The sequence below is a fragment of the Salmo trutta genome, chromosome 39 (assembly GCF_901001165.1).
Source record: "Salmo trutta chromosome 39, fSalTru1.1, whole genome shotgun sequence".
Classification (NCBI taxonomy): Eukaryota; Metazoa; Chordata; class Actinopteri; order Salmoniformes; family Salmonidae; genus Salmo; species Salmo trutta.
This window is the reverse complement of record NC_042995.1, coordinates 2024496-2052164: the sequence shown is the minus strand read 5'-3', so window position 1 is coordinate 2052164 and position 27669 is coordinate 2024496. Positions and strand designations below refer to the sequence as shown.

Here is a 27669-nt window from a genome sequence, read left to right as displayed (position 1 = left end):
GGAAATGTGAATGATTATGTGGATTATAATTAATGGCCATTTTTGTAGGTGTTCATGCATTTTTTGTAAGGGAAAATCAAGTCTGAAATTTCGGTCTGAAAAGTGGAAATTACAAGCATCAGAAGCGTTTTTAAACTTCAAATTAACTACAAGTTGTATATTTCCTGCATTGCAAGAAGGTTCTCTTGCAACAGGGTGATCAGATTAAGATCTTACATCTGTATCCTGTCCTTTGACCGCCACAATAAGTTGCCATCAAATACAGCGGAAAGGAAGAACGTTTCCAGAAACGAAGTCTTCCTGACTGGGTTAATGTGCCCTCTTCCCTCTGTGTGGACAGCCAGTGCTATCTTATGCTGCTAAGGGCACCTTTCTCCAGCACACTGTCGACAATAGAGGCCTTCATGTTGTTGATGCTCTATTTGATGGTTGTAACTTATCACTGTTCAAAATAGCTTTTCACACCAAGAGTGCAGTGAGAGTGCAGTCACCAATGTGTAGTGAGAGGAAAAAATAGGATTATGAGTGAGTGAAACTCATGCCTAGAAGTTTAGTGAGTATGATAGCAACACAAGGTGTCAGTGGTCTGTATTGAAACAGGTAGAATAATACAGAAATTTAATGAAGTGATAAAGCCCGAGAAGTCGGTGTTTGGAGGATATATTGGCATGGGTGTTGTTAGGCTCGAGACGAAGTTGGCAAACCGTGCCAATATATCCTCCAAACACCGGCTTCGAGGGCATTATCACTTTTATACAACGGGTTAAAGAACATATTCAAATAATGATTGACATATTTTCATTAAAAAAATATTCTGATGAATTTATTCATATTCACATAATCCTAACACATGCTATTTAAAATAGCTTATGGAATGCCTATTTGTCACGATGGTCGTAATAACATTCGCACCAAAGTGCAGTGTGATATGGGTTCCACATGTTTATTGAATGAAATGCACAAAAACAATAAAGAACGAACAAAACGTGAAGCCAATGAAGTGCTCACAGGCAACTACACATAAACAAGATCCCAAAAAACACAGTGGGGAAATGGCTGCCTAAATATGATCCCCAATCTGAGACAACGAAAAACAGCTGCCTCTGATTGGGAACCATACCAGGCCAACATAGAAATAAACAACCAAGATTACCCACCCTAGTCTCACCCCGACCTAACCAACATAGAGAATAAAAATGCTCTCTATGGTCAGGGCGTGACACTATTACACAACTCTTCAGTGTCCTTATTCATTTATCAGGAAAATATTTTGTTTTCTAATAGCTGTACACATATTTACTGTGTTGGGGAAAACATACTTACTGATATGATGTTATTTTGGTGTCTTTTGGGGACTACTGCCATCCGAGGCCCTTACATCAGTATTCTATGACTCAATTCAAATTTGGCAGAAATACAGGCCATTTTGACCTGTTACATAGTTGTTAAAACTACTTGGAGTTGGAGGAGGGGTGAGACGCTCGCTCATCCTCTCTCTCTGTGAGACTCAGAGCATGTGATGAACAACCGACTTCTTCACGTCATTCGCTAATGTGTTGCCTCAAATCCAGGGAATTAACAACTGACCTCTCAGCTGTCTGCTCTGTGCTGGGCGTAAAGGTAATTCATGTTATTAATATGCTAAATCAAACATGATAGTTTTTGTAGCATACGTCATTTAATTTCCATGCAATGTATTTTTCTTTACAAAAGTAAGTACAAGAAAATGGATAAACATGAATTAGAAAATCTATTTAGATGCTGCTTTTTAAATCAATCTGGTGATATATTCTGGTTGACTAGACTGACCGCTGGCTGCACTCACAGTAAAACAATGTTAAGATGAGTGGTCAGTCTAGTCAACCAGGCTAATCTGGTCCACCCTGTGGAGTAAGTGGACATTTAGCAGTGGTGTCAATGTATCATTATGTTGTGTTGGCTTGTGTACATGGGTGATAAACCTTCAGGATTCTCACTAGTTTTGGTTACTTTACAGAAGCCATATTCTTACTAGTTTTGGTTACTTTACAGAAGCCATATTCTTACTAGTTTTGGTTACTTTACAGAAGCCATATTCTTACTAGTTTTGGCTACTTTACAGGGACCATATTCTCAGTAGTTTTGGTTACTTTACAGGGACCATCTCTGTGTTGCTGTAGAGTACTGGTTCATATTCTCCATTACCATGGACCTGACCGCGCTTTCAGACGACGAGGCCAAGCACGTCTGGGAGGTCATACAGAGAGACTTCACCCTCAGGAAGATAGAAGAAGAGAGACTGGGGTGGGTCACTTTTCAATAAGGTTCAATGTCATATTTCAGAGGTTTAGTGAGAAAATATTAAATTGAATCAATGTTAAAGGGTGGAAGGCTTGGATGCGTTTTTCAATAGCATATCTGACATAAACTCCTTGTCTGTATGTGACATATATAATCATGAAGTCTTACGCTGACAGCATTTAGGACTCTACAACAATGGATACTTATTGTCTGTCTTTTATCTGAATGCCAACACTATAGATTCCATATGAGTCGATCACACTGAGGTCCTCAGCGATCTATATATTAGCCATATGTTTTCCACTGTGTGTGTGTGTGTGTGTGTGTGTGTTCAGGCTTCAGGAATGTAAGTGTGAAACAGGCCTGCTGTTGTGAGTCAGCTCATCACAGTGATCATGGATAAGTCACAAGGCCCGTTCTGCCTGTACTGTGTCCCAGGGAAAACAAGTTGCCAGGAGGCCTATTCTCTCTGGGACACAAAGACTCCTCTGTCTGTCTTCCTCATCTTGTCATACTCTTAAAGGAAAATAGACTTCCTGTCAGACATCACTTTATTTTATTCACAAACTGTCAGAAGGACATTGTGTAAAATGTTCTCTAAGTTATGTAATGTAGTCCCTGCTGAAACTGACCAGAACAGAATGGTACATTATAAGTGTGATTATGCACACATGATTCCACAGCCAGTCTTAAACTGATTTATTATAATCCATGGAGTTAACAGGGACTTAATGTTGTCTTCTTAATGCTATATACTAATCTACTGTATAATGATTTAATGTTATATACTAATCTACTGTATAATGATTTCATGCTATATACTAATTTACTGTATACTGATTTAATGCTATATACTAATCTACTGTATAATGATTTAATGCTATATAATAATCTACTGTATAATGATTTAATGCTATATACTAATCTACTGTATACTGATTTAATGCTATATACTAATCTACTGTATAATGATTTAATGCTATATACTAATCTACTGTATAATGATTTCATGCTTTTTTTGTTCGTTTATTTTCGTTGTTTGTAACTTATTTCTTTACTTCTTTTGCACATAATGTTGCCGCTACCGTCTCTAATGACCGAAAATAACTTCTAGACATTAGGACTGTGATTACTCACCACGGACTGGCAGAATCATTTTTTCCCTTTCACAACTCTGACGAGCCCGACGTGAAGGATATACTGCTTCCTCGGGAACAGGCCCTGATCCCCGTGATCTGCGTGAAGAGGAGGCGGAGAAAAAGGGGCCGAAGGGCGGGCTGCTTTCTGGGAAATCGAAGGCGATCGAATAAACTCCCACTTCTGCTAGCAAATGCTCAATCCGTGGAGAATAAAATCGACGAGCAACATGGAAGATTAAACTACCAACGGGATATTAAAAACTATAACATCTTATGCTTCATGGAGTCGTGGCTGAACGACGACAATATCAACATACAGCTGGCTGGTTATACGATGTACCGGCAGGATAGAACAGCGGCGTCTGGTAAGACAAGGGGCGGCGGACTATGTATTTTTGTAAATAACAGCTGGTGCACGATATCTAAGGAAGTCTTGCGCTATTGCTCGCCTGAGGTAGAGTATCTCATGATAAGCTGTAGACCACACTACCTACCGAGAGAGTTTTCATCTGTATTCTTTGTAGCTATTTACATACCACCACAGTCAGAGGCGGGCACTAAGACAGCATTGAATGAGCTGTATTCCGCCATAAGCAAACAAGAAAACGCTCATCCAGAGGCGGCGCTCCTAGTAGCTGGGACTTTAATACAGGGAAACTTAAATCTCTTTTACCAAATTTCTATCAGCATGTTAAATGTGCAACCAGAGAAAAAATAACAAAAGAGTGGTCAGATGAAGCAATTGCTAAGCTACAGGACTGTTTTGCTAGCATAGACTGGAATATGTTCCGGGATTCCTCAGAGGGCATTGAGGAGTACACCACATCAGACATTGGCTCATCAATAAGTGCATCGATGACTTCGTCCCCACAGTGACTGTACGTACATACGCCAACCAGAAGCTATGGATTTCAGGCAGCATCCACACTGAGCTAAAGGCTAGAGCTGGCGTTTTCAAGGAGCGGGACTCTAACCCGGAAGCTTATAAGAAATCCCGCTATGCCCTCTGACGAACCATCAAACAGGAAAAACATCAATACAGGACTGAGATCAAATCGTACTACACCGGCTCTGACGCTCGTCAGATGTGGCAGGGCTTGCAAACCATTACAGACTACAAAGGGAAGCACAGCCGAGAGCTGCCTAGTGACACAAGCATACCAGACGAACTAAACTACTTCTATGCTCGCTTCGAGGCAAATAACACTGAAACATGAATGAGAGCACCAGCTGTTCCGGAAGACTGTGTGATCACGCACTCCGCAGCCGACGTGAGTAAGACCTTTAAACAGGTCAACATTCACAAGGCCGTAGGGCCAGACAGATTACCAGGACGTGTACTGCAAGCATGCGCTGACCAACAGGCAAGTGTCTTCACTGACATTTTCAACCTCTCCCTGTCCGAGTCTGTAATACCAACATGTTTTAAGCAGACCACCATAGTGCCTGTGCCCAAGAACACTAAGGTAACCTGCCTAAATGACTACCAATCCGTAGCACTCACGTCTGTAGCCATGAAGTGCTTTGAAAGGCTGGTCATGGCTCACATCAACACCATCATCCCAGAAACCCTAGACCCACTCCAATTTGCATACCGACCCAACAGATCCACAAATGATGCAATCTCTACTGCACTCCACAATGCCCTTTCCCACCTGGACATAAGGAACACCTATGTGAGAATGCTATTCATTGACTACAGCTCAGCACTCAACACCATAGTGCCCTCAAAGCTCATCAATAAGGTAAGAACCCTGGGACTAAACACCTCCTTCTGCAACTGGATCCTGGACTTCCTGATGGGCCGCCCCCAGGTGGTAAGGGTAGGTAACAACACATCCACCACGTTCACTCATGACTGCACGGCCAGGCACAACTCCAACACCATCATTAAATTTGCCGATGACACAACAGTGGTAGGCCTGATCACCGACAACAAGAAGGCAGCCTATAGTGAGGAGGTCAGAGACCAGGCCGTGTGGTGACAGGACAGCAACCTCTCCCTCAACGTGATCAAGACAAAGGAGATGATTGTGGACTACAGGAAAAAGAGGACAGAGCATTCTCATCGATGGGGCTGTAGTGGAGCAGGTTGAGAGCTTCAAGTTCCTTGGTGTCCACATCACCAACAAACTAACATGGTCCAAGCACACCAAGACAGTCGTAAAGAGAGCACGACAAAACCTATTCCCCCTCAGGAGACTGAAAAGATTTGGCATGGGTCCTCAGATCCTCAAAAGGTTCTAAAGCTGCACCATCGAGAGCATCCTGACTGGTTGTATCACTGCCTGGTATGGCAACTGCTCAGCCTCCGACCGCAAGGCACTACAGAGGGTAGTGCAAACGGCCCAGTACATCACTGGGAACAAGCTTCCTGCCATCCAGGACCACTATACCAGGTGGTGTCAGAGGAAGGCCCAAAAATGGTCAAAGACTCCAGCCACCCTAGTCATAGACTGTTCTCTCTGCTACCACATGGCAAGCAGTACCGGAGCACCAAGTCTAGGTCCAAGAGGCCTCTTAACAGCTTCTACCCCCAAGCCATAAGACTCCTGAACGTCTAGTCAAATGGCTACCCAAACTATTTGCATTGCCCCCCCTCTTTACACCACTGCTACTCTCTATTGTCATCTATGCATAGTCACTTTATTAACTCTACCTACATGTACATACTACCTCAACTAACCAATGCCCCCGCACATTGACTCTGTATCGGTACCCCCCTGTATATAGTCTCGCTATTGTTGTTTTACTGCTGCTCTTTAATTACTAGTTACTTTTATCTCTTATTTTTATCTGTATTTTTTTGAAACTGCATTGTTAGTTAGGGGCTCGTAAGTAAGCCCCTAACCAACAATACCTGTTTTATTCGGTGCATGTGACTAATAACATTTTATTTTATTTGATATATACTTATCTACTGTATAATGATTTCATGCTTTATACTAATCTACCGTATAATGATTTCATCAGTTCTCTATGCTCTCCTCTCCCCTCCCCTCCTCTCCTCTCCTCTCCTCTCCTTTCCTTTCCTTTCCTTTCCTTTCCTTTCCTTTCCTTTCCTTTCCTTTCCTTTCCTTTCCTTTCCTTTCCTTTCCTTTCCTTTCCTTTCCTTTCCTTTCCTCCTCTCCTCTCCTCTCCTCTCCTCTCCTCTCCTCTAGGGACCTAAAGACTAAGATAGAGAAGGAGGACACTAAGATTGAGCTGCTGGGTACTCAGACCACCCTGGTAGACTCTCACTGTATCCGCTGTCTGCAGCCCTTCAAGTTCCTGGTCAACAGTAAGCGTCAGTGCATAGACTGTAAGATGTACACCTGCAAGGCATGCAGCCGCTACAACAAGAAGGATCACGGCTGGGTGTGCGACCCCTGTCGTATGACAAGGTGGGGGCCCATGGGTGTCAAGGTCTCCTGAACACACAGCATTAAGAGATTCTCCTGAACACATAGTAATAACAGATGGGTTTGGAAACATTTGCAATCGTGTTTGACTGACCAGGTCTTGAACCAAGATCGTCTGTGTCATTATGAAGCTTCAGGCAGTCAGAGAAGAGGGCCAACTCTTAGAAGGCTAGTAATAATATATAGTCATAGTAGGGCCAACTCTTAGAAGGCTAGTAATAATATATAGTCATAGTAGGGCCAACTCTTAGAAGGCCAGTAATAATATATAGTCATAGTAGGGCCAACTCTTAGAAGGCTAGTAATAATATATAGTTAGAGAAGAGGGCCAACTCTTAGAAGGCTAGTAATAATATATAGTTAGAGAAGAGGGCCAACTCTTAGAAGGCTAGTAATAATATATAGTTATAGCAGGGCCAACTCTTAGAAGGCTAGTAATAATATATAGTCAGAGAAGAAGGCCAACTCTTAGAAGGCTAGTAATAATATATAGTTATAGTAGGGCCAACTCTTAGAAGGCTAGTAATAATATATAGTTAGAGAAGAAGGCCAACTCTTAGAAGGCTAGTAATAATATATAGTTATAGTAGGGCCAACTCTTAGAAGGCTAGTAATAATATATAGTAAGAGAAGAGGGCCAACTCTTAGAAGGCTAGTAATAATATATAGTCAGTGAATAGGGACAACTCTTAGAAGGCCAGTAATAATATATAGTTAGAGAAGAGGGCCAACTCTTAGAAGGCTAGTAATAATATATAGTTAGAGAAGAGGGCCAACTCTTAGAAGGCCAGTAATAATATATAGTTAGAGAAGAGGGCCAACTCTTAGAAGGCTAGTAATAATATATAGTTATAGTAGGGCCAACTCTTAGAAGGCTAGTAATAATATCAAGTTAGAGAAGAGGGCCAACTCTTAGAAGGCTAGTAATAATATATAGTTATAGTAAGGCCAACTCTTAGAAGGATAGTAATAATATATAGTCAGAGAAGAGTGCCAACTCTTAGAAGGCTAGTAATAATATATAGTTAGAGAAGAGGGCCAACTCTTAGAAGGCTAGTAATAATATATAGTTATAGTAAGGCCAACTCTTAGAAGGATAGTAATAATATATAGTTAGAGAAGAGGGCCAACTCTTAGAAGGCCAGTAATAATATCAAGTTAGAGAAGAGGCCAACTCTTAGAAGGCTAGTAATAATATATAGTTATAGTAGGGCCAACTCTTACAAGGCTAGTAGTAATATATAGTTAGAGAAGAGGGCCAACTCTTAGAAGGCTAGTAATAATATATAGTTATAGTAGGGCCAACTCTTAGAAGGCCAGTAATAATATATAGTTATAGTAGGGCCAACTCTTACAAGGCCAGTAATAATATATAGTTAGAGAATAGGGCCAACTCTTAGAAGGCTAGTAATAATATATAGTTATAGTAGGGCCAACTCTTACAAGGCTAGTAGTAATATATAGTTAGAGAAGAGGGCCAACTCTTAGAAGGCTAGTAATAATATATAGTTATAGTAGGGCCAACTCTTAGAAGGCCAGTAATAATATATAGTTATAGTAGGGCCAACTCTTACAAGGCTAGTGATAATATATAGTTGTAGTAGGGCCAACTCTTAGAAGGCTAGTAATAATATATAGTCAGAGAAGAGGGCCAACTCTTAGAAGGCTAGTAATAATATATAGTTAGAGAAGAGGGCCAACTCTTAGAAGTCTAGTAATAATATATAGTTAGAGAAGAGGGCTAACTCTTAAAAGGCTAGTAATAATATATAGTTATAGTAGGGCCAACTCTTAGAAGGCCAGTAATAATATATAGTTAGAGAAGAGGGTCAAGAGTCCTGTTCAGGTGACATGGTCAGGAAACTCTTCAAGCTCTATGGGGTTCATATACATTCCATTGATGATGGGGTTCATATTGAGACTGGAGTGAATCTCCTAGCTCTATGGGGTTCATATTGAGACTGGAGTGACTCTGCTAGCACTGTGGGGTTTATATTGAGACTGGAGTGACTCTCCTAGCTCTATGGGGTTCATATTGAGACTGGAGTGAATCTTCTAGCTCTATGGGGTTCATATTGAGACTGGAGTGACTCTCCTAGCTCTATGGGGTTCATATTGAGACTAGAGTGACTCTGCTAGCACTGTGGGGTTTATATTGAGACTGGAGTGACTCTCCTAGCTCTATGGGGTTCATATTGAGACTGGAGTGATTCTTCTAGCTCTATGGGGTTCATATTGAGACTGGAGTGACTCTCCTAGCTCTATGGGGTTCATATTGAGACTAGAGTGACTCTGCTAGCACTGTGGGGTTTATATTGAGACTGGAGGGACTCTCCTAGCTCTATGGGGTTCATATTGAGACTGGAGTGATTCTTCTAGCTCTATGGGGTTCATATTGAGACTGGAGTGACTCTCCTAGCTCTATGGGGTTCATATTGAGACTAGAGTGACTCTGCTAGCTCTATGGGGTTCATATCGAGACTGGAGTAACTCTCCTAGCTCTATGGGGTTCGTATTGAGACTGGAGTGACTCTGCTAGCTCTATGAGTCTCATATTGAGACTGGAGTGACTCGGATAGCTCTATGGGGTTCATATTGAGACTGGAGTGAATCACCTAGCTCTATGAGGTTCATATTGAGACTGGAGTGACTCTCCTAGCTCTATGGGGTTCATATTGAGACTGGAGTGACTCTCCTAGCTCTAAGGGGTTCATATTGAGACTGGAGTGACTCTCCTAGCTCTATGGGGTTCATATTGAGACTGGAGTGACTCTCCTAGCTCTAAGGGGTTCATATTGAGACTGGAGTGACTATCCTAGCTCTATGGGGTTCATATTGAGACTGGAGTGACTCTCCTAGCTCTAAGGGGTTCATATTGAGACTGGAGTGACTCTCCTAGCTCTATGGGGTTCATATTGAGACTGGAGTGACTCTCCTAGCTCTATGGGGTTCATATTGAGACTGGAGTGACTCTCCTAGCTCTAAGGGGTTCATATTGAGACTGGAGTGACTCTGCTAGCTCTGTGGGGTTCATATTGAGACTGGAGTGACTCTCCTAGCTCTATGGGGTTCATATTGAGACTGGACTGACTCTCCTAGCTCTGTGGGGTTCATATTGAGACTGGAGTGACTCTCCTAGCTCTATGGGGTTCATATCGAGACTGGAGTGACTCTCCTAGCTCTATGGGGTTCATATTGAGACTGGAGTGATTCTGCTAGCTCTATGAGGTTCATATTGAGACAGGAGTGACTCTCCTAGCTCAATGAGGTCCATATTGAGACTGGAGGGACTCTCCTAGCTCTATGAGGTTCATATTGAGACTGGACTGACTCTCCTAGCTCTATGAGGTTCATATTGAGACTGGAGTGACTCTCCTAGCTCTATGGGGTTCATATTGAGACAGGAGTGACTCTCCTAGCTCTGTGGGGTTCATATTGAGACTGGACTGACTCTCCTAGCTCTAAGGGGTTCATACTGAGACTGGATTGACTTTCCTAGCTCTATGGGGTACATATTGAGACTGGAGTGACTCTCCTAGCTCTATGGGGTTCATATTGAGGCTGGAGTGACTCTCCTAGCTCTATGGGGTTCATATTGAGACTGGAGTGACTCTCCTAGCTCTATGAGGTTCATATTGAGACTGGAGTGACTCTCCTAGCTCTAAGGGGTTCATATTGAGACTGGGGTGACTTTCCTAGCTCTATGAGGTTCATATTGAGACTGGAGTGACTCTCCTAGCTCTATGGGGTTCATATTGAGACTAGAGTGACTATCCTAGCTCTATGGGGTTCATATTGAGACTGGAGTGACTCTCCTAGCTCTATGAGGTTCATATTGAGACTGGAGGGACTCTCCTAGCTCTAAGGGGTTCATATTGAGACTGGAGTGACTCTCCTAGCTCTATGAGGTTCATATTGAGACTGGAGTGACTCTCCTAGCTCTATGAGGTTCATATTGAGACTGGAGGGACTCTCCTAGCTCTAAGGGGTTCATATTGAGACTGGAGTGACTCTCCTAGCTCTATGAGGTTCATATTGAGACTGGAGTGACTCTCCTAGCTCTATGGGGTTCATATTGAGACTAGACTGACTCTCCTAGCTCTATGAGGTTCATATTGAGACTGGAGTGACTCTCCTAGCTCTATGAGGTTCATATTGAGACTGGAGTGACTCTCCTAGCTCTATGGGGTTCATATTGAGACTGGAGTGACTCTCCTAGCTCTGTGGGGTTCATATTGAGACTGGAGTGACTCTGCTAGCACTGTGGGGTTTATATTGAGACTGGAGTGACTCTCCTAGCTCTATGGGGTTCATATTGAGACTGGAGTGAATCTCCTAGCTCTATGGGGTTCATATTGAGACTGGAGTGACTCTCCTAGCTCTATGGGGTTCATATTGAGACTAGAGTGACTCTCCTAGCTCTATGGGGTTCATATTGAGACTAGAGTGACTCTGCTAGCTCTATGGGGTTCATATCGAGACTGGAGTAACTCTCCTAGCTCTATGGGGTTCGTATTGAGACTGGAGTGACTCTGCTAGCTCTATGAGGCTCATATTGAGACTGGAGTGACTCGGATAGCTCTATGGGGTTCATATTGAGACTGGAGTGAATCACCTAGCTCTATGAGGTTCATATTGAGACTGGAGTGACTCTCCTAGCTCTATGGGGTTCATATTGAGACTGGAGTGACTCTCTTAGCTCTAAGGGGTTCATATTGAGACTGGAGTGACTCTCCTAGCTCTATGGGGTTCATATTGAGACTGGAGTGACTCTCCTAGCTCTAAGGGGTTCATATTGAGACTGGAGTGACTATACTAGCTCTATGGGGTTCATATTGAGACTGGAGTGACTCTCCTAGCTCTATGGGGTTCATATTGAGACTGGAGTGACTCTCCTAGCTCTATGGGGTTCATTTTGAGACTGGAGTGACTCTCCTAGCTCTATGGGGTTCATATTGAGACTGGAGTGACTCTCCTAGCTCTAAGGGGTTCATATTGAGACTGGAGTGACTCTGCTAGCTCTGTGGGGTTCATATTGAGACTGGAGTGACTCTCCTAGCTCTATGGGGTTCATATTGAGACTGGACTGACTCTCCTAGATCTGTGGGGTTCATATTGAGACTGGAGTGACTCTCCTAGCTCTATGAGGTTCATATTGAGACTGGAGTGACTCTCCTAGCTCTATGGGGTTCATATCGAGACTGGAGTGACTCTCCTAGCTCTATGGGGTTCATATTGAGACTGGAGTGATTCTGCTAGCTCTATGAGGTTCATATTGAGACAGGAGTGACTCTCCTAGCTCAATGGGGTTCATATTGAGACTGGAGGGACTCTCCTAGCTCTATGAGGTTCATATTGATACTGGACTGACTCTCCTAGCTCTATGAGGTTCATATTGAGACTGGACTGACTCTCCTAGCTCTATGAGGTTCATATTGAGACTGGACTGACTCTCCTAGCTCTATGAGGTTCATATTGATACTGGACTGACTCTCCTAGCTCTATGAGGTTCATATTGAGACTGGACTGACTCTCCTAGCTCTATGAGGTTCATATTGAGACTGGAGTGACTCTGCTAGCTCTGTGGGGTTCATATTGAGAATGGACTGACTCTCCTAGCTCTAAGGGGTTCATATTGAGACTGGAGTGACTCTCCTAGCTCTATGAGGTTCATATTGAGACTGGAGTGACTCTCCTAGCTCTATGAGGTTCATATTGAGACTGGAGTGACTCTCCTAGGTCTATGGGGTTCATATTGAGACTGGAGTGACTCTCCTAGCTCTGTGGGGTTCATATTGAGACTGGACTGACTCTCCTAGCTCTAAGGGGTTCATACTGAGACTGGAGTGACTTTCCTAGCTCTATGGGGTACATATTGAGACTGGAGTGACTCTCCTAGCTCTATGGGGTTCATATTGAGACTGGAGTGACTCTCCTAGCTCTATGAGGTTCATATTGAGACTGGAGTGACTCTCCTAGCTCTAAGGGGTTCATATTGAGACTGGGGTGACTTTCCTAGCTCTATGAGGTTCATATTGAGACTGGAGTGACTCTCCTAGCTCTATGGGGTTCATATTGAGACTAGAGTGACTCTCCTAGCTCTATGAGGTTCATATTGAGACTGGAGGGACTCTCCTAGCTCTAAGGGGTTCATATTGAGACTGGAGTGACTCTCCTAGCTCTATGAGGTTCATATTGAGACTGGAGTGACTCTCCTAGCTCTATGAGGTTCATATTGAGACTGGAGGGACTCTCCTAGCTCTAAGGGGTTCATATTGAGACTGGAGTGACTCTCCTAGCTCTATGAGGTTCATATTGAGACTGGAGTGACTCTCCTAGCTCTATGGGGTTCATATTGAGACTAGAGTGACTCTCCTAGCTCTATGAGGTTCATATTGAGACTGGAGTGACTCTCCTAGCTCTATGAGGTTCATATTGAGACTGGAGTGACTCTCCTAGCTCTATGGGGTTCATATTGAGACTGGAGTGACTCTCCTAGCTCTGTGGGGTTCATATTGAGACTGGAGTGACTCTCCTAGCTCTAAGGGGTTCATACTGAGACTGGAGTGACTTTCCTAGCTCTATGAGGTACATATTGAGACTGGAGTGACTCTCCTAGCTCTATGGGGTTTATATTGAGGCTGGAGTGACTCTCCTAGCTCTATGGGGTTCATATTGAGACTGGAGTGACTCTCCTAGCTCTATGAGGTTCATATTGAGACTGGAGTGACTCTCCTAGCTCTAAGGGGTTCATATTGAGACTGGGGTGACTCTCCTAGCTCTATGAGGTTCATATTGAGACTGGAGTGACTCTCCTAGCTCTATGGGGTTCATATTGAGACTAGAGTGACTCTCCTAGCTCTATGGGGTTCATATTGAGACTGGAGTGACTCTCCTAGCTCTATGAGGTTCATATTGAGACTGGAGGGACTCTCCTAGCTCTAAGGGGTTCATATTGAGACTGGAGTGACTCTCCTAGCTCTATGTTCATATTGAGACTGGAGTGACTCTCCTAGCTCTATGAGGTTCATATTGAGACTGGAGTGACTCTCCTAGCTCTATGGGGTTCATATTGAGACTAGAGTGACTCTCCTAGCTCTATGGGGTACATATTGAGACTGGAGTGACTCTCCTAGCTCTATGGGGTTCATATTGAGACTGGAGTGACTCTCCTAGCTCTATGGGGTTCATATTGAGACTGGAGTGACTTTCCTAGCTCTATGAGGTTCATATTGAGACTGGAGTGACTCTCCTAGCTCTATGGGGTTCATATTGAGACTGGAGTGACTCTCCTAGCTCTATGAGGTTCATATTGAGACTGGAGTGACTCTCCTAGCTCTATGGGGTTCATATTGAGACTGGAGTGACTCTCCTAGCTCTATGGGGTTCATATTGAGACTGGAGTGACTCTCCTAGCTCTGTGGGGTCCATATTGAGACTGAAGTGACTCTTGTGTTTACCTTGCAGGGTCCTGAAAATCGGAACGGTGGGATGGTACCATGACAACGTGCGCACCCGTTTCAAGCGTTTCGGCAGTGCCAAGGTGATGAAGTCTCTTTACAAGCGACTCAACGGAGAGGGTGGGTTCTTTTTGTTTGATTATTGATTCGTTGTGCATACTTCTAAATGTAAGCACATGTTACAGTTGTGGTTGTTGTTGAGACATGTGTCCAAGTGTCACATTTTGGTCACCAAATGATCAGTAGTGTGACACATGGCTGGCTGTAATGAAGAGTCACATGGTAGGGCCTGTACTTGACACCGGGGTGACATGCCCATGCTATGATGACAAATTGTCACCCCTGGCAGCTGGTGGGCGGAGCTATAGGAGGACGGGTTCATTGTAAATGGAATGGTATCAAACACATCAAACATACGAAAACCGCATGTTTGACTCCGTTCCATTGATTCCGTTCCACTGATTCCATTCCAGCCATTACAATGAGCCTGTCCTCCTATAGCTCCTCCCACCAGCCTCCACTAATGGTCACATGTAGCGTTCTTGTCACGTCCTGACCATAGTAAGAGGTTATTTTCTATGGTAGAGTAGGTCAGGGCGTGACAGGGGGTGTTTTGTGTTTTTCTATGTTTTGTATTTCTATGTTTAAGTTCTAGTTTTTCTATTTTGATGTTGTTTTTTGGGTTGATCTCCAATTGGAGGCAGCTGGTCCTCGTTGTCTCTAATTGGAGATCATATTTAGGTAGGGGTTTTTCTTCCTGGGGTTTGTGGGTTATTATATTTTGAGTAGTGTTTGTTTCTCTCTGCGTCACGGTTTGTTGTTTTGTCATTTCAGTTATTTATGTATTGCAAAGTTTCACGGATTAAATAAAATGTGGAACCACAACCACGCTGCACTTTGGTCCCCTCTCTACGACAGCCGTGACAGTTCTAGAACTGGGAACAGTGTTCTAGAACTGAGTGGCTGTTGTATGTTCTGTATTCTAACAATCCTCTTGACCCAGACCTCACATAGGACAAAGATATGATTTGAAGTACAGTACCAGTCAAAAGTTTGGACACAACTACTCATTCAAGGGTTTTTCTTTATTTGACTATTTTCTACATTGTAGAATAATAGTGAAGACATCACAACTATGAAATAATCTGGAATCATGTAGTAACCAAAAAAGTGTTATTAAACAAATCAAAATATATTTTAGATTCTTGCCTTGATGAGAGCTTTGCACACTCTTGGCATTCTCTCAACCAGCTTCACCTGGAATGCTTTTCCAACAGTCTTGAAGGAGTTCACACATATGCTGAGCACTTGTTGGCTGCTTTCCTTCACTCTGAGGTCCAACTCATCCCAAACCATTTCAATTCGGTTGAGGTCAGGTGATTGTGGAGGCCAGGTCATCTCATGGAGCACTCCATCACTCTTCTTCTTGGTCAAATAGCCCTTACACAGCCTGGAGGTGTGTTTTGGGTCATTGTCACGTTGAAAAATAAATGATAGTGTGACTAAGGTCAAACCAGATGGGATGGCGTATCGCTGCAGAATGCTGTGGTAGCCATGCTGGTTAAGTGTGCCTTGAATTACAAATAAATCCCTGACAGTGTCACCAGCAAAGCACCCCCATGCCATCACACCTCCTCCATGCTTCACGTTGGGAACTACACATGCGGAGATCATCCGTACACCTACTCTGCGTCTCACAAAGACACGCCAATTGGAACCAAAAATCTCAAATTTGGACTCATCAGACCAAATGACAGATTTCCAATGGTCTAATGTTAATTGCTCGTGTTTCTTGGCCCAAGCAAGTCTCTTCTTCTTATTGGTGTCCTTTAGTAGTGGTTTCTTTCAGCAATTCGACCATGAAGGCCTGATTCACGCAGTCTCCTCTGAACAGTTGATGTTGAGATGTCTCTGTTCCTTGAACTCTGTGAAGCATTTATTTGGGATGCAATCTGAGGTGCAGTTAACTCTAATGAACGTACCCTCTGCAGCAGAAGTAACTCTGGGTCTTCCATTTCTGTGGGGGTCCTCATGAGAGCCAGTTTCATCATAGCGCTTGATGGTTTTTGTGACAACACTTGAAGAAACTTTCAAAGTTCTTGAAATTTTCCGGATTGACTGACCTTCATGTCCTAAAGTAATGATGTCCTGTCGTTTCTCTTTGCTTATTTGAGCTGTTATTTCCATAATATTGACTTGGTCTTTTACCAAATAAGGCTATCTTCTGCATACCACCCCTACCTTGTCACAACACAACTGATTGGCTCAAACGCATTAAGAAGGAAAATAATTCCACAAATTAACTTTTAACAAGGAACACCTGTTAATTGAAATGCATTCCAGGTGACTACTTCATGAAGCTGGTTGAGAGAATGCCAAGAGTGTGCAAAGCTGTCATCATGGCAAAGGGTGGCTACTTTAAGAATGATTGGTGGTTACTACATGATTCCATATGTGTTATTTCATAGTTTTGTTGTCTTCACTATTATTCTACAATGTAGAAAATAGTAAAAATATAGAAAAACCTTGGAATGAGTAGGTGACTCATACTGTCTATATAATTATTAGTAACTTAAAATCACTTCTCTCTGTCTTCACAGGCGCCCGTCGTGACAGTGACACACAAAGCATGCCCGATTTCCGCAGTAAGTATAGATGAAGGTAATTGGGAATATTATATAAATATTTCAACATACCTGAACACTGCATAACCCCGTGGTGCTTTTGCATATCATAGCAGAGTTGACAACACCAGCATAAGCACTATGATATGCAAATGTACACGGGGTTACACAATTTGAGAATATAATTTTCTTTGCCCATTCTTTTCCCTCTCTCCCCTGTAGATGATAGGTACAATGGTCATGATGAGGACTATGCAGAAGCAGAAGCTCAGCGATACAAAATGGTAAACATTTTCTCTTCTCAATATCGTTCTCGAGAAACTGGATATCATATCCCAGACTCACTACTTCTCTTTATGTCTCCATCCCGTTGTTTTGTCAGATGCGAAAGAACAAGCGTCTGCTCTCTGTTCATCCCATGGACTTGGATGTGGATATAGAAGAGTATTTTCCACCCCACTCTCGCACTCACTCTCGTCGACAATCCTACCAGGTAGACGGACAAAACGGTTCTGGTTTCTACTAGCCAAAAGTAGTGCATTGTGGGAATAGGGGGTTATTTGAGATTGTGATGGTCATGTCCCCTCTGTACAGCAGATCCAGGAGGAGCGAGGCGGTGGTCACCGTGGTGACATGGAGTACATGGATTCCATGCAGCAACAACAACACCGCATGAACCGTAGAAAGAGCCTGGATAGGTACAACATGCGCCCTGGTAAGCAACACGCACACACACTCACACACACACACATTCAATCAGAGCTGGTTAGTTTACAATGTAATGGCATGACAAAACTACAACAACAGTAATCTCACGCCAAACTGACATTTTGTAATATAACCTGAGCTAAAGCGATGGTCCTCAGACGATGGGCAGTATGGGATGGTGCGTGCCCGCTCCCTGTCCAAGATCAGCTCCTCTATGAACCGCCAGCACTATGTGGACACGTCAGAGGAGGAGGAGGGAGGGAGCAACACCATGTACCAGACCCCCTATCGCCGACGCCCTTCCTACAGTCGAGTTGGCTCTCACGAGAACCTGCAGCTCCCAACACAGCCACCGGTAGGGTGTGTGTTTGTGTGTGTGTGTGTGTGTGTGTGTGTGTGTGTGTGTGTGTGTGTGTGCGTGTGTGTGTGAGAAAGAGAGAGTGAAATAGAGCTGAAACAGAGATGAGACGGATGACGTCTCTCTACACTATTAAACTACCCTGACATGAGACAGATGACGTCTCTCTACACTATTAAACTACCCTGAGATGAGACAGATGACGTCTCTCTACACTATTAAACTACCCTGACATGAGACAGATGACGTCTCTCTACACTATTAAACTACCCTTACATGAGACAGATGACGTCTCTCTACACTATTAAACTACCCTGACCATAGAGAATGACCCACATTAACTAACTGACAACGGTGGGCTTGTCCTTCCTCTCAAGCCTGAGAAGATGGATTTCAAACACTGTTGGCTGATTTCTATTGTACATGTATTTATTGGAAGTTGATCGCGTGTCTCAAGTGATGCATGCTGGGTTTTTAGTGGATTGAACTTCAGAGAGCAGAACAAAGACAACTTTGTTTCTTGATTTGGATAATTAAAGAATAGGGTGTAATCAGCTGCTCTGCTCAGCCAATGATTAGAAAGTCTATTTTGAGTGATTACTCCATGCACGTCTGGTGTCATACAATATCCAACCTTGTCAGGTTTGCCTCTCAATTCATTCACAATGTACATTTTGTATTGGTCTCACCTCCCTCCTTTCCTGTCATTTTCTATTGGTCTCACCTCATTCCTCTCCTGTCATTTTCTATTGGTCTCACCTCATTCCTCTCCTGTCATTTTCTATTGGTCTCACCTCCCTCCTTTCCTGTCATTTTGTATTGGTCTCACCTCATTCCTCTCCTGTCATTTTCTATTGGTCTCACCTCATTCCTCTCCTGTCATTTTGTATTGGTCTCACCTCATTCCTCTCCTGTCATTTTCTATTGGTCTCACCTCATTCCTCTCCTGTCATTTTCTATTGGTCTCGCTTCCGTCCTTTCCTGTAATTTTGTATTGGTCTCACCTCATTCCTCTCCTGTCATTTTGTATTGGTCTCACTTCCGTCCTTTCCTGTCATTTTGTATTGGTCTCACCTCACTTGGTCTCACCTCATTCCTCTCCTGTCATTTTGTATTGGTCTCACTTCCTTCCTTTCCTGTAATTTTGTATTGGTCTCACTTCCTTCCTCTCCTGTCATTTTGTATTGGTCTCACCTCATTCCTCTCCTGTCATTTTGTATTAGTCTCACTTCCTTCCTCTCCTGTCATTTTGTATTGGTCTCACCTCATTCCTCTCCTGTCATTTTGTATTGGTCTCACTTCCGTCCTTTCCTGTCATTTTGTATTGGTCTCACCTCACTTGGTCTCACCTCATTCCTCTCCTGTCATTTTATATTGGTCTCACCTCACTTGGTCTCACCTCACTCCTCTCCTGTCATTTTGTATTGGTCTCACCTCACTTGGTCTCACCTCATTCCTCTCCTGTCATTTTGTATTGGTCTCACCTCACTTGGTCTCACCTCACTCCTCTCCTGTCATTTTGTATTGGTCTCACCTCACTTGGTCTCACCTCACTCCTCTCCTGTCATTTTGTATTGGTCTCACCTCACTTGGTCTCACCTCATTCCTCTCCTGTCATTTTGTATTGGTCTCACCTCACTTGGTCTCACCTCACTCCTCTCCCGTCATTGTGATACAGGTCAATGCTCTAAACAAGCGCATGTCAGCCATAGAGAGTCTCCTGAACCGGCTGGAGTCCAAGATGACTCTACCCCCCGATGATGAGGTAAGAAAGGGTTAAAAACCTTCCTACTGCTCTCCTAACAGAGCTTCTTATTGCTCTCCTAACAGAGCTCCTAATAGAGCGTCTTACTGTTCTCCTAACAGAGCTTCCTACTGCTCTCCTAACAGAGCTCCTAACAGAGCTTCCTACTGCTCTCCTAACAGAACTCCCAACAGAGCTTCCTACTGCTCTCCTAACAAACCTTCCTACTGCTCTCCTAACAGAGCTTCTTATTGCTCTCCTAACAGAGCTCCTAACAGAGCTTCATATTGCTCTCCTAACAGAGCTTCTTATTGCTCTCCTAACAGAGCTTCTTATTGCTCTCCTAACAGAGCTCCTAACAGAGCTTCATATTGCTCTCCTAACAGAGCTTCTTATTGCTCTCCTAACAGAGCTCCTAACAGAGCTTCTTATTGCTCTCCTAACAGAGATTCTTACTGCTCTCCTAACAGAGCTCCTAACAGAGCTTCCTACTGCTCTCCTAACAGAACTCCCAACAGAGCTTCCTACTGCTCTCCTAACAGAGCTTCCTACTGCTCTCCTAACAGAGCTTCCTACTGCTCTCCTAACAGAGCTTCCTACTGTTCTCCTAACAGAGCTTCCTACTGCTCTCCTAACAGAGCTTCCTACTGCCCTCCTAACAGAGCTCCTAACAGAGCTTCCTGCTGCTCTCCAAACGGAGCTTCCTACTGCTATCCTAACAGAGCTTCCTACTGCTCTCCCAACAGAGCTCCTAACAGAGCTCCCTACTGCTCTCCAAACAGAGCTCCTAACAGAGCTCCCTACTGCTCTCCAAACAGAGCTTCCTACTGCTCTCCTAACAGAGCTTCCTACTGCTCTCCAAACAGAGCTTCCTACTGCTCTCCAAACAGAGCTTCCTACTGCTCTCCAAACAGAGCTTCCTACTGCTCTCCTAACAGAGCTTCCTACTGCTCTCCTAACAGAGCTGCCTACTGCTCTCCTAACAGAGCTTCCTACTGCTCTCCTAACAGAGCTCCTAACAGAGCTTCCTACTGCTCTCCTAACAGAGCTCCTAACAGAGCTTCCTACTGTTCTCCTAACAGAGCTCCTAACAGAGCTTCCTACTGCTCTCCTAACAGAGCTTCCTACTGCTCTCCTAACAGAGCTCCTAACAGAGCTTCCTACTGCTCTCCTAACAGAGCTTCCTACTGCTCTCCTAACAGAGCTCCTAACAGAGCTTCCTACTGCTCTCCTAACAGAGCTTCCTACTGCTCTCCTAACAGAGCTCCTAACAGAGCTTCCTACTGCTCTCCTAACAGAGCATTATCTTTCTTGGAATGATCATATTAGAGAGAATCACAGGGGTTCATCAAAGGGTAACTTGTTAGCTAACTCTGGCCTTAACCTGTTGTTGCCACCTTGAGTTGGGCTCGTTTCCATTACAACTCCTCCTTGTTGGATTTCTCCTTAAGACATAAGCCATTCAACTCCAAAACATTCAAGTCTTAAACTGACGGGAATCTAGATGGAACTGACCCCAACCCTGTTTCTGTCCACCTGGAATAAAGTCAAGAAACTGCCCAGAACTGAGTTCACTGGAGATGCACTGTTGAGGCTTGAGTTCCACTAGCAGCAAAAAATAAAAAAGTCTAGTAAGTCAATCCTGTTTCTATCCACAGGCGACGTCCCCGACCGCTGCACAGATAGAGGAGGAGAAGCTGAGGAGGAAGCTGAGTGAGCTGGCGGGGAACATCAGTGTTCCCTCCTCCGACGAGGAAGCAGGAGGGGGGAAGAAGACCCCTTTATTAAAGAGGGCCGCTGTGAAGAGTAACCTCCCAGTCCTCCCCCTGGAGCCCCTCAGCTCCTCCAGCGATGAGGGGCCCACTGAGGCTCAGCAGGTGAGTTTTGGGGGTCCTGTTACCCTGTTACATCTCAGACAAGCGCCAAAAAGCTGTAGCGGAGGTGATGGGATCCAACCAATGATGTGTATAAACCCTGGATTGCTGATGCTATGTAATGGCCAATGAGAGGCTTTGAAGCCACCTGCCGCCATATTGGTACTCTTCCATAGGAATTAATGGAATTCTACAGTATTTCAATAAAATGTTTCAACGACAAAAGAACATGTATTTAGGTATTTCTTTGTACAACAACAAAAAATATTTTAAGGAATATATTTTGTATTTTTATGTTCAGTTCTGTCACGGGTGTCGTAATGAGAGGACCAAAACGCAGCGGGAATATGTACACTCATCTTCTTTATTAAGGACAAAGAAGGAAAAACCCAAAACAAACACGTATACAAAACACAACGACGAATAACAGGCCGGTAAGGCACAAAGCTATACACAGCACAATCTCCCACAAAATCCCATGACAAACACACCCCTAATTATAGGACCTTCAATCAGAGGCAACAATAGACAGCTGCCTCCAACTGAAGGCCCCAACACCAATTAACTAAACATAGAACTACAATAGACTAGACAGAATATAAAAATACACTAACATAGAACATAGACTAACAAACCCCGAACCACATAAACCAAACCCCTCTACCTAAATACATAGCCCAAACCACATGAAACAAACACCCCCTGCCACGTCCTGACCTAACTATAATAACAAATAACCCCTATTACTGGTCAGGACGTGACAGTACCCCCCCCCCAAAGGAGCAGATCCCGGATGCACCTCACACAAATAACCAAAAATAACCCCCAAAAAAGAAATCCCAAATCTAAAGGGAGGGAAGGGAGGGTGGCTACCATCACCGACGGCTCCTGTGCTACACCCCCCCTCCCCAAACCTCCTACAGTGGAGGTGGCTTAGGCTCAGGCCTTAATCCCCTCCCGGACCAAACCACCCCCACTGCATACCTCTGCCTGAGGCCAGTCACTGAAGACCCTGGACTGGGCTCTGGGAGCTCTGGACTGTAGGGCGACTCTAGGAGCTCTGGACTGTAGACCGACTCACTCGGTGCCGGACTGTAGGCCGTCTCACTCGGTGCCGGACTGTAGGCCGTCTCACTCGGTGCCGGACAGTAGGCCGTCTCACTCTGTTCCGGACAGTAGGCCGTCTCACTCGGTTCCGGACAGTAGGCCGTCTCACTCGGTTCCGGACAGTAGGCCGTCTCACTCTGTTCCGGACTAGACACTGTTACCGGATACTCTGGACGAGGTACTGTTGCCGGACACTCTGGACGAGGTACTGTTGCCGGACACTCTGGACGAGGTACTGTTGCCGGACACTCTGGACGAGGTACTGTCACGGGTGTCGTAATGAAAGGACCAAAACGCAGCGGGAATATGTACCCTCATCTTCTTTATTAAGGACAAAGAAGGAAAAACCCAAAACAAACACGTATACAAAACACAACGACGAATAACAGGCCGGTAAGGCACAAAGCTATACACAGCAACAATCTCCCACAAAATCCCATGACAAACACACCCCTAATTATAGGACCTTCAATCAGTGGCAACGATAGACAGCTGCCTCCAACTGAAGGCCCCAACACCAATTAACTAAACATAGAACTACAATAGACTAGACAGAATATAAAAATACACTAACATAGAACATAGACTAACAAACCCCGAACCACATAAACCAAACACCCCTCTACCTAAATACATAGCCCAAACCACATGAAACAAACACCCCCTGCCACGTCCTGACCAAACTATAATAACAAATAACCCCTATTACTGGTCAGGACGTGACAAGTTCACATAATATTAATGTGTTTTTTTACCCCTTTTTCTCCCCAATTGGTGGTTAGTCTTGTCCCATTGTTGCAACTCCTCTACGGACTTGAGAGAGGTGAAGGTTGAGAGCCATGCATCCTCCGAAACCCGACCCTGCCAAACCGCACTGCTTCTTGACACACTGCGCGCTTAACTCGGAAGCCAGCCGCACCAATGTGTCGGAGGAAACGCCGTACAGCCGGCGACCGAAGTCAGCGTGCATGCGCCCGGCCCGCCACAAGGAGTCGCTAGAGCGCAATGGGACAATGACATCCCGGCCGGCCAAACCCTCCCCTAACCTGGACGATGCTGAGCCAATTGTGCGCCGCCTCATGGGTCTCCCAGTTACGGCCGGCTGCGACACAGCCTGGGATTGATCCCGGGTCTGTAGTGATGCCTCCAGCATTGTGATGCAGTGCCTTAGACAGCTGCGCCACTCGGGAGGCCACAGATAATGTAATTTAAACGTATGCATTAAAGTGTCTGTAATAGAATATACTTGTCAAAAACCAATGTAGACCTTAATAAATGCAGGGGGAGTACCAAAATGGCTGTACGGTGGCTTCAAAACAACACCCCCTGACAGTCATCTAGGGTTTACATCATTGGATCCAACCAGGGACCTCTCGCACGCAGAGTTAACATCTTAAAACAATCCTTAACACTCTTTCTAGCACTAACACTCACACTGTCTTTTCTCACTCGCACTTCAGCACTTTGCTGATAGCTGCTTTACCGAGGAAAAGTTGGACTTACTATGACTGTGATATGTGGTTGCACCAACTGTCAGTCCCTCTGGATAAGAGTCTCTGCTAAATGACCGCAATGTAAATGTCTTCACCATTAGACCAAGACAAAATCCTTGTGGTCTCAGGGTGACATTTGGGCTAGCAAGTCTCAGGCAGGGCTACCTCATCACGAAAGTGTGATTCCAAATCACCTCCTCTACGTATAGGAGACGTAGGTACTTCCCCCCCGGCTAATTTCTATTCCCTTACATGGCTTTCAGAGATCCACTGCGGCGGCCCTCTGTGACATCACCAAAGACTTTCTAAGAACCATTAATGCCGCTGAAAGCGCAATGAACGAGTACTTCCCCTCAATAACGTCTAATGACAGCCCCATGATAATTGACGTGGCTGACGTAAGGAAAGCAGCTGAGTCTTACAGAGAACTTGAGGAAAATGTAAGCTTAAAAATCACACTCCTCTTTTCCTCCCAAGCAATCATAATCCAATCAAAATAGCTGTGTGTCAAGTGTGTAGGTCTGGAGCTAAGCCTGCATTTTGTTTAAAGCATGCGAAGAGACGTCTTGTGTTGTCTTAAAGCAGAGATTCGCTTTGTATTCCAAGCAGTCTAGTCTGGAAACTGTTAGCTTGCTAATGGGGTTTGGTTAGCAGCTCATCTGTAAGGGTGCATTTGTGGTGGTTGTCCTGTGCCCTGTTACAGGTGTACATGACCTCAGGGAAGTCTTTTGACCTGGAGAAGAAGCTGAGGCATCTGGAGCAAAGTGCCAAGAACCGCTTCGGAGGGGCCACAGACTCGGAGCTCTCTGACCTGGAGGACGTGGTGGCCCTGACTGCACATCGGGTCCAGAGCACTGAAAGTGAGGTAGGTGGCGAGGCTCTACTGCGGGTTCTACTGAGCAGGCTTTCTACTCAACAGGGATGTGCTGTACGGACTGAAAAGCACACCGCAAACTGTAGTTTTCCAAGAAACATTGTAGCCTACAGGGATGCATGAAGAAAGAACAATACAACACTGGAGCTCATTTAGTTGATATATCTATTATTTTCAGATAACTAGTTTTTCTTCAGAGGGGGTATAATTTGTACTTTCTGTCTTTTCATTCCTTCTCTCTTAGGTGTCTGATTTGGAGAACAAGCTTGCTGCTCTAAGTGCCTCAGGGAAGAAAAAGGTGAGTATGTTGTGCAATTCACTAATTCTCTTCAGACCCTCTTGGGCTTGCTTCGATGCTCATTGTTGTCGCATGCTGTTGTCTAAAACAACTATTCTATCTGACAGATATCAGGCTCGCAGAACAGGAAAAGGTTTAACCAAGACTTCCCCACAAGTAAGGCCCAAAGCATATTGTGATGCCCCTAATATGTTGTCTTTCAGTCCTGACCAACTGTGCTTATGACCGTCTCCTCTTGTTTCCACCATCAGAACCCAGCAACGGCTCAGGATCCCTACGGAAATACAATCACATGTAAAGGACTGTATGACGAATAAGCCCAATGATACTGTATGTATTATCGTAGTTACTGAAATATACCTTAAACCTTATCTGTCACTGATACACTGTATATCTGATGTCACTCTCATATCCAGATTGTTACAGTATGTTAATGGTATATCCACACCCACAATGCACAGCAGTTATGTGCTGTAAAAGCAGGCTACACCATAGCTATGTTCAATGCAAAAACAACCCTGGTTTACTGCCTGAAAATCATACACATTCTAAAGTATCCTCTCAGTGTCAATGTATCTTATGTCTAAACTCATGAAATGATCTGATGTGATTGGTCAAAAGGGCAATTTGTGGGTAAAAAAAAATCAGAATTGGGCTTCCTGCTGGAACACAGTCTAAGTTTCCTGATTTAAAAAAATTAATTTGTGCCATATAGGCTCCCAACATTCAAGCAGAGGCCAAAAGTGACTTTTTGTGTTAAAATGGAGTTTGATTAGTGAACACTGGTAAAGTGGTAGTTACTGTACACTATCATGACCTAGTCTAATAATTACCTTTTGGGTTCCATGGGATTCTGAGAAACAAGCACCACGACTTGCTATCCTACATCACCAACTGTGTTAAATTCAAATAACAGAGTGTCTGTTACATAATGTCTTAGTAAATATCTTTCTGAAAAAGAACAGTGAAATGATGCCTTGACACTGACCAGACAAATATGATATGAAATAACAAGTTATGTAGTCTGGATAATGATCTTTGTTTTCTCTCAATTCATATAAATAAATATGTTTGAAACTGTTTTCAAGTCAATTATAAATATTGCAGTAGGATGAATATATATATATATATATATTCATATATATATATATATATATATATATATATATATATATATATATATACTGTATCATTTGAAAAGCTGCAGTGCATTATGCTGGGCTTCTGCATCTAATAAATTGTATCACATCAACTGTTGAGTGTTTGAGTGTTTCTATTCTGAGAGGATCTCAACATCCACAACAGGTAAGACGGCCCGCTCTGCCCAACCCATATCGGTATAGTGATTGCAGGCAGACACGTGCTGCCACCTAGTGACACAGCATTTTCACATTCATATTATTTCACATTATTGCTTAGCCAATCATGGTAGTTTTGAGATCCTGTTAGCGTAGCATTCTCGACCGTGGACGAGGAAAAAACTTTGTCTTCAACATACTGTGGCAAAGCATTGCCAAGGATTTTCATTGATGTTCAACCAAGTCCATGTTTAAGATGTCAATTGTTATTCTGGTGAACGAGCGCACTTGACATAATGATCACAGGGTATCGCAATAATTAAAAATACATATTGTAGCACTTTTTCAACAAACACGTGTACTTTTAAGATTTGGATCAGACTGTAATAACATATCAATGACACTAAAAACATAAATTAAACTGTAATACCATATCAATGCACTCCACACTGCCCTTTCCCACCTGGACAAAAGGAACATCTATGTGAGAATGCTATTCATTGACTACAGCTCAGCGTTCAACACCATAGTGCCCTCAAAGCTCATCACTAAGCTAAGGATCCTGGGACTAAACACCTCCCTCTGCAACTGGATCCTGGACTTCCTGACGGGCCGACCCCAGGTGGTAAGGGTAGGTAATAACACATCCGTCACACTGATCCTCAACACGGGGGCCCCTCAGGGGTGCGTGCTCAGTCCCCTCCTGTACTCCCCGTTCACTCATGACTGCATGGCCAAGCACGACTCCAACACCATCATTAAGTTTGTTGATGACACAACAGTGGTAGGCCTGATCACGGACAACGATGAGCTTATATGGAGGAGGTCAGAGACCTGACCGTGTGGTGCAAGGACAACAACCTCTCCCTCAACGTGATCAAGACAAAGGAGATGATTGTGGACTACAGGAAAAGGAGGACCGAGCACGTCCCCGTTTTCATCGACGGGCTGTAGTGGAGCAGGTTCAGAGCTTCAAGTTCCTTGGTGTCCACATCACCAACAAACTAACAT

General features: G+C 44.0%; 1 protein-coding gene across 4 annotated transcripts; it reads left to right on the top strand.

Moving 5' to 3' along the window:
• Window positions 1-1500: 1500 nt before the first annotated feature.
• Window positions 1501-26442, top strand: LOC115179478 (melanophilin). 4 transcript variants are annotated; one of them, XM_029741024.1, is made up of 16 exons: window positions 1501-1620; window positions 2160-2283; window positions 6581-6802; window positions 14288-14400; window positions 16881-16925; window positions 17127-17188; window positions 17287-17397; window positions 17499-17619; window positions 17771-17967; window positions 19649-19735; window positions 21373-21591; window positions 24452-24628; window positions 24892-25053; window positions 25307-25360; window positions 25468-25516; window positions 25612-26442. In XM_029741024.1, the coding sequence occupies exons 2-16, from the start codon at window positions 2186-2188 to the stop codon at window positions 25656-25658; spliced, it is 1764 nt and encodes a 587-aa protein (XP_029596884.1). In that variant the 5' UTR covers window positions 1501-1620; window positions 2160-2185; the 3' UTR covers window positions 25659-26442. The 4 variants fall into 4 exon arrangements, with proteins under 4 accessions (XP_029596884.1, XP_029596885.1, XP_029596883.1 ...); XM_029741025.1 differs by having other exon boundaries at window positions 2137-2283; window positions 17502-17619; XM_029741023.1 differs by having other exon boundaries at window positions 1502-1620; window positions 2137-2283.
• The last annotated feature ends 1227 nt before the right edge of the window (window positions 26443-27669 follow it).

Coding starts and splice junctions, on each gene's coding strand:
- LOC115179478 (XM_029741024.1), top strand. CDS start 2,186: ATGGACCTGACCGCGCTTTCAGACGACGAGGCCAAGCACGTCTGGGAG. Junction 16,926..17,126: donor AAGCATGCCCGATTTCCGCA/GTAAGTATAGAT, acceptor TCTCCCCTGTAG/ATGATAGGTACAATGGTCAT. Junction 17,398..17,498: donor CTCGTCGACAATCCTACCAG/GTAGACGGACAA, acceptor CCCTCTGTACAG/CAGATCCAGGAGGAGCGAGG.